Source organism: Monodon monoceros, unplaced genomic scaffold, assembly GCF_005190385.1.
Source record: "Monodon monoceros isolate NGI ecotype Baffin Bay Population unplaced genomic scaffold, NGI_Narwhal_1 Super_Scaffold_16, whole genome shotgun sequence".
NCBI classification, from domain to species: domain Eukaryota; kingdom Metazoa; phylum Chordata; class Mammalia; order Artiodactyla; family Monodontidae; genus Monodon; species Monodon monoceros.
This window is the reverse complement of record NW_021703772.1, coordinates 77,649,756-77,661,822: the sequence shown is the minus strand read 5'-3', so window position 1 is coordinate 77,661,822 and position 12,067 is coordinate 77,649,756. Positions and strand designations below refer to the sequence as shown.

Genomic DNA, 12,067 nt, shown 5'->3' with positions numbered 1-12,067 from the left:
GGGTAGCGACAAAGGCTACCAAACTGCCCAAGGAACTAAATTACAGACTTCAATAACTGTAAGAAATTTAGTTAACAGATAAAATAGGACTATTGAAAGAAATGGAAGAGTTCTTCACTAAGGCTTTTCTGGAAAAGTGAGGAAAATAAGAAAACATATAGGGAAAATGAACGTAACAGCTTATTGCAAAGCTGTTAATAATGAATTACTCACAATTTTAAATAACAAAGCACTCCAAAAAGAAGAGTGCTATATAAATGTAAATTTTCAAAAATGCTATATACATAATGAAAATAGCCTATTTCTATTCCACAAATACAAAAAAATCTGAATTCTTTTTTTTTTTTAAACATCTGTTTTGGAGTATAATTGCTTTACAATGGTGTATTAGTTTCTGCTGTAAAACAGTGAGTCAGCTATACATAAACATATATTCCCCTATCTCTCCCCCCACCTGCATCTTGAATTCTTATATTAAGGAGAAAGGAGTCAAGCTTTCATTATGAAATAAAGTCTTTCTCCCTTTTTTATTGTAGTCCCTAATTAAAAACTCAGTAACTCTATGAATTCCGCATTTAACTACTGATTTATCTTTTTACCTTATGAAACTGTCACATTCACAATCATTTAGCTTTAATGAACATCTGAATTAGTTACTGCACTTGGTAAAAAGTCTGACACAGAAACAGTACAGTAAACATATACCATGATCAGTAAAAATCTTACTTGTATCTAGTTGTGGAAGTCATTTTTTCATGATTTTCAAGAAAACGCTGAAAGGATTCCTTAGCCTCTTTGTATTTGGATCTTGCTTCTTCTTTTTCTTCTTTCTCTGTCTGGACTTTATAAGCATTAAAGGCCTGCTTTTTTTCACTCAACTTTGCTAAAGCACTAAATAGAAAAATATCATATAAGAGTAAATGAAGGTAAGATGATCAAGTGTTAGTGCTTTGAAAAAACAATAAATTTCATTCACAAATTAAGAAAATGTCAGTAAGTTATTAAAGATAGCAAATAATTACAGAAAATAATTTCTACTTTAAAAATAATTCTAACATCTATAGCAGGGTGCCCAGGCTATATGACAAGCCTTTTAACTTTTTTGGTTCTTATCAGACATAAAGCAACTCAATTATTGGTATCCAAAATAACAGAAGACCATGGAGTGAAAAGTTGTATTATTTTACATAATTTAAATTTTCTAGGCTTGGTTTGCTCAAGGTGGAAAGTAAATTAAAAAATCAAACTGTTACCTGTATCGTGGATCATTAATGATCATTTTCATAGCTTGCTCCCATGAAGCATTAGATGGTACCCGCTGAAAATCATTTAATGAAAAGTTAAAATTTCACACAAGTATAGTAAGTCATACAACAGGGAACAAAGTATAATACTGCAAACATCAATCACTTCCCTCTGCAGGAGTTTGAAAAAAGGTCTAAAAAATAATTCATTGAAGCAAGCAAATCTGTGTAATGTATCTATAGACTAAAAAGAACAACTGAAATTTAAACAGACCATGAATACTTCTTTCTCAGACTACTGATTAGAAGACAGAACAATTTTTATGAATAAAAAACCTTATATTAAATACTGAGGTGGAATGTGCTGTGTAGTACCTTACACATTCTTTTTGGTTGAAAGTCAGTTTCTCAAAGTTAAAAAGAGAAAAAAGACAACTTTAGCTCATTTTCAGTCACAGCCGTTTATAAGATTAGTATTTTTAATAAAAGCATCAAGGTACAAACTGCACTGAAGGATAATTTCATTTATTAGATACTTAAAATAAAAATCTCTATTATAAATACCTTTTCCTTCAATAATTCTTTAAATGCTTGCTTTGCTTCCTCCTTTGTATTCCAAGTATATGTTTTTTTTGCTGGTTGGCTTTCTTCCTCCTCCTTTTTGGGAGTAAAACTAGAGAGAAATTTATACATTGTATTTACAATTTAAATAAACACTTGCTTCATTGAGGAAAATAATATTTTATTATTATTTGTTTGCTGTTGAGGTAAACAAATTAAACTTATTTGACAAGTTTAGAATAAAGTCTCCATGAGACACATTTAATGCAACATAAAGAAATAAAAGTACTATATAGTTTTTTCCTCTAACATTTGGTTATTAAGACCTTGTACAAAGGCTAAAATAAACATTTATACTACAACACTAGTTTCACTAGCCCACAAGTTAATACTTTCAAATGGCTTATAAAACTTATTCAGCGTCCTCATTTTAGTGTCTTAATAATAGGATTTGGACAAGTGTGCATAAAATATAAAAAAGATGTAGAGATCAATCTAAATCGGGATTGGCAAACTACAACCCATGGGTCAAATCCAGCCTGCTGCCAATTTCTGTAAATACAGCTTTACTGGAACATGGACCTGCTCAAGAGTTTGCATACTGATTATGGCTGACTGCGTACTACCACAGCAGAATTGAGTCATTGTGACAGACTGTATCACCAACAAAACCAAAAGTATTTACTCTTTGAAGGTTTATGAAAAAGTCTGCTAACACTGATCTCAAACAGAAAGAATTACCCAAGAATTGTCAACTGTACTTGTTTGAGGGATCTTTATGAAAAAGTTGTATAATCTTAACATTTCTTCCTTTATAGAAGAGAATGCAGGAAAAGACAAATCAAAAAACAAACCCCATCCCCCACCTTTAAGTTGAATGCATATGCTGGAATACATACTAATAAAAAATACAATTAATTCATACCCTCTGAATCAAGTAACCTTACTTTGGAGTATTTATTTAAAATCATCAAAAATATTGTAAAGAGCACAGCCAAAAGTTATGAGCTGTAAATGATCTACATTCAAAGTAATTAAAATCAAGTTTATTATACTGACTCAAGCACTATAATAAGGAAACCAAAAAGGAAGCAGAAAACAGTTGTTTGTTAAAAATGTGAAAAACAAATTATTGTGAAAAAATACAATAGGTATGAAAAGATGTAAAACAATATTATTCTAGAAGGGCTAAATGTCTATCAGTAGGAGAATACTGAAATTAATGTATATATAAATAATATCATGTTGAATATTAATTATATAATAATATTCAACACGATAGGATATGGATCTCTACTGATGTAGACATCTCTGATATATTTTTAAAATTTAAAATATGCACGTATTTTAAATGCACAAAAAAAGGAAGAAGGATATAATTAAAATGTTAACTCACTCTTTTACGCCTTCAAATATACTATATAGATATCTTTTTAAACTTCTAAACATCAGAAAAAATTATAAAGCTATTTTCATACTTTGGAAAATGAACATTAAAATTAATCAAAAAAGTTTATAAAAGGGGGTAGGAAGATGAAATCAATATACTTAAATATTAAGATGGGTGATCATGTTTGGATCTTGACATGATTTTTTAATATTTTTTTAATATATGTGGATATCTTTAAAATCAAGAAGCACAGCTCAAGGTTACTTTTTATAGCTATAAAAAGCACAGCCATATGAAATATTACTAGATCATAGGGTACATACAAACTGTAAACTTAGAGATACAGCTATTTGGCCTTATTAGAAAGTTGTACCAATTTAACCTCACTAACAGTTTTCCTGTACACTGTTAAGTGTTACCTTGATTTTTGTCTACTTGATTTTTGCTTGTTTGTTCAATACTGAACTACAGCAACTTCCCTGCAGTGCCGTAGTAAGCCATATTTCAGAATGAAATAGAAAGAAAATCAATAATTCTGATCCTGTCTTTACTTAAAATTTTATTCTATTAATCAGGGGATTTTTGCATTGATTTTGATTTAAAATACTGCATTTTGATTACTAAGTTTTTGGCACCCCTTCAAACTTGTCTCTTACCCTATCACCAGCTCTGCTTCCTAAACTTGTGTGGATTAGTTTTGCAACAGTTTGAAAGCATGACCCCACAAAACTCAATCTCAAAAATTATCCATTATCTAAAGGCTTATGTTTTGATTCTCAAAAAACTTTTATTAAACACTTAATGGCCACTGACTAGATCAGCAATTTCTTATATTAATGAAGTCTGTACTGATTTGCAGAAAACAAGTTACTAAACTTACTCAGCTACAGTTTCCTGCTTAGATGTTTCTTCTCCAGTATTACTAGACACTTCAACACTTTGATCCTGAACAGCAGGGGTACTAGTAAGTTGTGCTTGTTCTTCAGTCGAAATTGTTACTGTATTTTCATTATCTACAACAGTAGCAACAATCGAAGTAACCTCAGGCTCAGGAACAACTGGAACAGTTCCACCCACAGTACTAGAAGCAGAGGTGGAAGCACTTGCATTGGCTGCAGCAGCAGCCATGGTGCTCATTGTGGTTGGAATTTCTGTTGTAGGAACTGGGGCTGTTGATGTGGTGCACTCTTCTTGTTTACTATATATTTAAAAAAGAGAAAGCTAGTCAGTTCATTATGAATAATCACAAAGCCAAATAAAGTTAGTTTTAAATTATCATAAAATCAAATGAATAAGAGAAACCACTATAAGGGAAAAACGGCAGTGCTGCCAAACTATTAAGCCATTCAAAAAGATTAAAACCACAGTATGAAACTGAATTACTTTGATTTAATTCAGCAAACATTCGTGATAATGTATGATAGGCACTCATGCAACAATCTGCATTTCCAAAAGTCCAATAACTGTTTTCATTTACAAAATGTCCTATCAGATTGTATTATGCCATAAAATTTGACCTATATCATTAATTTCATTTCACCCATTAAAAGGAAAACCTGAGTAAAGGAAGGGAGATAATACTGATACAATACTTCATCCGTTCCCAAATTAATTCAAATCAAATTTTGGACTTTTCTGTAACAGTTTTTGTTAAGGATGCTGTCCAAATTCTAATAACTGTCTAGGAAAGCATCAAGTGTGTATCTTGAGTAAACATCTCTTTCCCTACCCCAAATCCCCTGAAGACATCAAACTATCAGGCCTACCATGTTAAATACTATTTATACAGTTAAAACAAGGATGTTATAGGAGATACTAAATTTGTAAATATGTACTGATGTCCAAAACTGCTTACCTGCTTTCTTCAGCTTTGATCATTGCTATTAAAGAGAAAAAAAAGAACAGTTACGTACTACATAGCTTTTAAATACAATCAATGAAAACAGACTTTAAAAGGAGATAAAAGTTCTATACAGTAAGATTTACCACCCTTAAAAAAAAAAATCACTACATTTATAGAGTAAAGGTTCTGTAAATTCCAGGGCAGCAATTAAAGAATAAAAACAAACTTTAAATAACAGCAAGTTTTAGGAAAGCTTCCTCCCACAATGCTACTTTCTCAAAGGCTGTTGGCTACTGCAAAAACTCCCTGAAAGTATCTGCATAATTCTGGAATAAAATAGTTACTTTCCCCAGGGATAAAACTACTTGTTTTTTTGTTTTTTTTAAAGATACTAAATTCAAAATGGGGTCGAATGTATGTTATGAAATTCCAGCACATATATACTAGCATTGACAGGTAGATAGATAGTTATGCACACCAACTATTTGTAATAGGGTTATATCAGAAATGAGCTTGATATTTCTTACATGAATGAACTCAGAATCTACCTATCTACAATATTATTATTAGCCAATGCTAGTATAGAAGTATAAATTGAGCTTTAAAGATCTGTACTCAATATTTCACCTTTAATTCTAGTTAAAGTAAATTTTCCTTTACGGGTAACTAAGATATCTCATTTATTCAGCATTATTAGGGAATGAGGTGCTCCATGTAAATGATAATATAAGCTTAACTCTATGAAAGTATTTTTAAAACTTATCCCCTTTTAAAGGAAATCTGTTTAGTATGGCTGACAAAACATACTAAAGGGGTTATCATTACGAATTAACAAATATTTCGGATAATGACCATCCAAGCTAATGAGATGACACAGGGAAAAGGTAAATAGACGTAAGACCACAGTGCCTTTAATAAATTTTTATTCTCACTTTCCTGTCAGAAGTTGTTATACGTTGCAGACTACTTTATTAGCCCCATTCTCCTACAATCTGTTGCTTCTAAGCCAATAGTTTATGACACCAGATTCTATTAGAAGAGTAAAAGAACTAAATTCTCAATTCCTACTCTGAATCTCTGCTATTTTAAGCCCTAGGTTTTATATTACGTAGTATTTCTAGATTCTCAGGGATATTCTGAATAGTTGAGGATGTTGGAAAATTCTCCTTTTGTAAGTGAGGCATAGTATTCTATTTACTTTAATTCTCCCATAATAAACATAAAGGCTATTCTGCAGTGTTGTGCTAAAATAAAATCAGCATTAAATGTAGAGTCTTACAATATATTAACAAAATTTTAAATGATAAGAGTTCAAGGTTCTCTGCTATCTGCTGAGTTAAGTCACATATTCCATGTGTGCACCAACACTCATAGCTGTCTTTAGAAATATCGTATATGATGTTTTTGTTCAATTTTCCGATAGTAAATGATGTTTTTTGTTTAAAAAAGAAAGTAAAAAGTACAATGTTAAAAGCTACAAGCTCATTTATAATATAACCCTTAAATGAAAGGAATTCTTTGAATTAGAGATTTCTCACTGCAGATTTATCCAATTATGGTTAGTGAACATTCGTGACATACTCTTAAAATGTTAAATAATGACAGAAAATGAATTATCAAAGCAGCTCACCATGCAGGTTTGATTTTGTAATAAGACTTCCAGCAACAATGGTATTCTGGTATCCTAGTTTCAGTGGAATCAAATCAAATAAAAATCTATTTAAAATCTATAGAACTGAGTTCTAGAGCAACAAGAAAATAAGAGCCCATAAAACTGTTAAACCATTTAAAACGTTCTAATCACTTAATTAAAAAATATAAGGCCTTTGTTTGAACAATCCTATTTATGAAGGACTGTTCCTATGTGAATGACATATATACATAAAAAAGTAACATTAAAAATTATCTTTCCCTGTTTTACCTTCAAGATCTTCAAGTTCTTTAGGTTTCGCCCAGCGGGATTCTTTAGTTTGAGAATTGTAATAGTAAGGCTTTCCAGAGTCAGATTTGTACTCCTTCCAAGGGCATTTAGATAAAAGTTGCTAAAGCAAAATAAAAACCTTCAGTTAACAGTAATATACTTAGCATCTTTCACCATTTACATCACTGTTTTTACTACATACTATCAACCCATACAATTCTAAAGCTTGCGAGATGGTGATAATATAAGCTACCAACTATAGGACACTTACTAACTAATGTTATTTGAATATATTATGTTTGTCTAAGGTAATGTACCTATTAAGGGGCAAAGACAAGATTCAAAACCAGGTCTATCTGAATTTCAAACCCTATGTGCTCTTGCCATTTACATCCCACCATAGGTAAAAATTACCATCCATATTTCACGAACAGGCTTCTCAAATACTAATACAAGTAGGAAAAACATAAAATTTGGGAGAAACCAAAGTCTGATCTGGTTATGCTTAGATTTCAGTTTCACAAACAATTTATTACAAACCTATGTGAACTACCTTATGTAAGGAAGCATTGTTATGTATGATATACTTAAAACCTAATATACAGAACCTGTTAGGGTGGAATGAGAATGCTACTGAAAACTCAAATTTAATCAGTGTCTTGGGCAAATATCTATGTCAGTATTGGGATAAATAAAAAATTTTATCATCTGCCAACTTCCCCTCCCAAGTACTGCTGTTCTATAATTAGTGTGGTGGCCTGGAAAATATTTTTACCTCCTCAAATTCTTAATTAAGAGGAGGAAAAAAAGAATATGCTGCCTACTAGGAAAAACCTTCAAGTATAGCTTTGAAATGCCAGATCAGCTCTTACTTAGGACTCCAGACTTCCTAATTAAACCACAGGTAATATTGCTTATTTAGTTTATTCCTTCAATCTTATTTGCATATCTGTATATTTTGAATGGTAAAATTTACAACATAAAATGAAATATATATACTTGGGGGGGGGGATATTTTCCAAAGAGACAATTTCCCATTCTAAAAGATGGAAGTATTTGTATTTGTAATTTAACTTCATCTCCATTATCCTAGCCCCACTGGAAAAATGTAAGAGCCCAGTAGACGATATCTGAAATCACTCAGGTTTGCTATAAAGAGGAAAACAAAGGGCAAGCAGAGAGAGAGTACTTTTTTTCTTCCAATTTATTCTTTAAATACCTTTCTTAAATTGATACCACCTGACAAAGGTTCCTGAGCAGGGGCAAATATCAGTAAACAAAACTGGTCTGCCTATAGAAGGGAATGAATTTTATTTGTCTTTTTGCTGATTGGTGTGACTGTATAAACCCTTTTCTCCTCTGAATGCCTTTGTACCATCCTTTTCTGATATAAGCAATACTATTCCTTGGAAAGCCAAATACCCACCAAAATCGTAAAAAAAAAAAGACCCAGTCTATTTAATCTCTAAATTCCAGTCCTCAAACTTTTACCTCAGCAGGAGTTTTAAGATCATCTGGTTTCTCCCAAGTAGACTGTTTGGTTTCAGTATTATAGTAGTAGGTCCTTCCATCAGGTGATTTATGTTCAGTCCACATTGATTTCTAAAGAAAAATAATTATAAAAAGATTTAAATTATTTAACAGTGCCACTGACAATAAATATCAGTACCATTAGTTTCAAAGCAATATATGAAGAAATTAAAAGTATAAAATGGGCATACTTTTGACAGTTATTTAGAATAATTGATCAATGCAAGTAGGGAGGTAACTGAAAATAGAATATCTAACCCAAAGAATATTTACATCAAGTTGGACAAAGTTCTAAATTGACATGCCATAAAGATGCAGGCATCAAAATCAGAAAGGATGCCTTTGTATGACAATCAGAACTTAATCATCAACAAGATGAAATTTAACAGGGATAAAATGTGAATACAAATGCCTCAACACAAGATGAGTAAGATAAAGTTTTACATGAAACTAGTTTGATACAGAATATAAATCCACTAATGGGGTCCAAAAGAACTACTAAGAAACTACTAAAATTTGTTAGTAAGACCTCAAGTATCAACAGACATGATAGCTCAAATAAAGGTTGCTTAAGGGGCTTCCCTGGTGGTCCAGTGGTAAAGAATCCGCCTTCCAATGCAAGGGACACAGGTTCTATCTTTGGTCGGGGAACTAAGATCCCACATGCTGCAGGGCAACTAAGCCCGCAGGCCACAACTAAAGAGCCTACATGCTGCAAACTACAGAGCCCACACGTTCTGGAGCCCGCACGGCACAACTAGAGAGAGGCCCGCGCACTGGGACTAGAGAGAAGCCCGCGCGCCACAACGAAGACCCGACACAGTCAAAAAAATAAAGAAATTAAATAAATAAAAGGTTGGTTAAGAGTTTTATAAGGTCACCATATATATACATGTGCACAAACACAAAATAATAGTAATAATAAAAGGGGCTGGGAGGAACCTTTGAGAGATGATAGATGTCTATGGTCTTGGTGATAGTTTCATGGATGTGTATTTATTCCCCAAATCATCCAGTCATACACATTTAGTATGCACAGCTTTTCATATGTCAATCATACCTTAATAAAGTGGTTTTTAAAAAGCAGTTTTACAAAGAATCATGAATGAATGAATTACTGGATGAGATCAAAGGTACTAAGCCCAATTCTGGGCACCAGGTTTTTCAGACTAAAGTATGCTCAAAAAAGGGTTATAAAAATGATCTATACCAAATTTCTTCAAATCTGAAACAAAAGATTGTTGTACATTCCTCTAAGGAAGAAAAGGTAAAATCACTGTCAAACCATCACATTTTTTATCACTCAGATTTATGTTAAACGTTTTGAAAGGACTTATTCTTACTTATTAGACTTAGGTTTTATCCCCTATCACTCCTGTGAATACATAAAAAGGAAAATAGGCAAATAAAATAATTAATCTATTCCTTAAACTTTACACTCAGACCCCTTATTGTATCCAAGGTGCTAATGTCCATTGTATTTCCACACAATACCATCCATCCCCTGTTGCGTACCAAGAATCCTACTAATAATGCAGCATTTCTTAAAAGCAAAACGAAACAAGCCATAAAATAACTGAAAACCACTGCTACTGGTTCTTAACTTTCTCCTTACCTATTTAAAACTGGCTTACCTTTCTTCCCTCCTTATCAACTTTACTGAGTAATGGAGCAGATCTACTTTTGATTTCTGCTTTGGGAATGTGGCTAAACACATGTGATTCATCGCTTTTCCTACTCTCTCACATAATCATTTTATTCCTAGCTGATAAAAGAGTGTTCTGCCATTATTTCTAGGATTTTCTTGCAAACCGCGGACATTCAGTGTTCTGATGTTGGCACTTTTACTGTTCAGTCATGCACAACTAGGTGATAAGTGCTGCTTGGAGAACGAAGATCATAGGACATCATGGATGATAGAATGCATTCCAATTTCAGATGTGTTAAATGTTGAAATATGCTAATTGAAAACTATATAAGGAATATTTGCAAACTGTGGGGATGGAGAACAAGAAAAGACGACTTAAGGAGGACATAAATCAATGTAATTTTAACAAAAGTAGATGAGGTAAGATGATTCTTTTCTGTAATTTCTGAGAAAAGAACTAGAGTTAAGTGAAGGAATTACAGACCGCCATTAGAATTCACAGAAAAGAACTTGACCAAATTTGGGTTGTTTAATACAAAACGGCCCTTCCTATAGAGATTTGTTAAGTCCATTCTTTAAAGAGTCTGACACGACCACTTACAGAATCTTAGATTTCTGAATGATGTACCAGGATGATTAGATAATTCCAAAGGTGTATTTAAATTCCTTAACTTGTTCTAGTACCTCTGCAGAATATGACAACTATAATCTCTCTGGAGCAAACATTAAATAACTACTGAAAAATATTTAGCTTGCTGTTATTCACCTATTTTAACATCCTATAATGAAAAAGTGGTGCAGTAAGAGACATATATGGAAGCTTCTTCAATTGTACGCATAATGCTTTATTTCATAAATTAAGTGATATTAAGAGAGATAAAGAGGTCTGTATTTCTTATTAAAATAAAAATGAACTCATTACCAACTCAGGATTGCACTAAGAAGAAATCTATTAAGTTCCAAAATTATATTTACACTTCGAAAGTCACATTTGCTAAAGGCATCAAGGAAAGAGGAAGTTCACCAGAAATAAACATATGAGATAATGAAATGAAAAAGAAAGGGACTATGTACACTTGACCAAACACGAGAAGAGAAGTATACAAACTAGTAAAAACAAATAGTAAGCAATTTAGTATTCACTATCTATTACTTTATTTGAATTTTACAACTGTACTACAAAGCAGGTAAGACCATTATCCACATTTTACAAATCAAAAAATCAAGGCTTAGGAGGGTTAACAACTTGCTCATAATGATTCAGGAAATAAATGATAAAACTAGAACAGTTCAGTAATTTCTGCCTTAAAAAAATACATTTTACCCACACTGAAATACTGTTTCAAGCTTGTATTCAGGGACAGTCTAATTATCAATAAGAACAGATGAATTCTGGCCAACTACTAAGTATTAAGCCCTGTACTAATTGCTTTGCATCAATTATCAGTTAATTCTTTTAATAACCCTATGAGACAGGTACCATTTATTATCCCTACTTTATAGAAGAGAAAATGGAGCACAAGAAAGTAAAGTAATATGACCATGGTAACATAGCTAGCTTAAGTTCATTACAACATTGTCCTAGCCCAAACTAAGGTCCTACTATGGATCAAGGCTCCAACTGTTTGCATCAACAGAAATGAAATCATTTCAGACAGGAATATAAATTCTGTACAAATGTCTTAAGCAATAATCAAATTCACTTATAAAAGTCAAGTTTGGAGTGGAAAAAGTAATTTATCTGATAAATTTTCCACTCTTTTTCCTTAGAAATATCTGATCTGCAACTTAAAGTAAAATTATAAAATGTCTTGCTTCTGGCCAAAACTAATAATTAATATTTTAAAAGAAAAATTTAAAAACAAATGTATCTGAATGTTGAGTGTAAGATGAAGAGTGGCATAAAGAATATATCAACAACTAACAACTG

At 32.1% G+C, this 12,067-nt stretch overlaps 1 protein-coding gene across 4 annotated transcripts in view; it reads right to left on the bottom strand.

Moving 5' to 3' along the window:
- The window catches only part of PRPF40A (pre-mRNA processing factor 40 homolog A), a 54,391-nt gene that overhangs the window by 14,430 nt on the left and 27,894 nt on the right, over nt 1-12,067 (bottom strand). For 2 of the 4 annotated variants that reach the window (XM_029224725.1, XM_029224724.1), the window contains exons 6-13: nt 8,451-8,561; nt 6,960-7,080; nt 6,669-6,722; nt 5,051-5,075; nt 4,076-4,393; nt 1,809-1,917; nt 1,254-1,318; nt 727-891 (exon numbers count right to left, since the gene is read on the bottom strand). In XM_029224725.1, the coding sequence (XP_029080558.1) occupies nt 727-891; nt 1,254-1,318; nt 1,809-1,917; nt 4,076-4,393; nt 5,051-5,075; nt 6,669-6,722; nt 6,960-7,080; nt 8,451-8,561 (968 nt within the window). The remainder of the gene's footprint in view (nt 1-726; nt 892-1,253; nt 1,319-1,808; nt 1,918-4,075; nt 4,394-5,050; nt 5,076-6,668; nt 6,723-6,959; nt 7,081-8,450; nt 8,562-12,067) is intronic. The other 2 variants (XM_029224726.1, XM_029224727.1) reach the window with 1 other exon arrangement.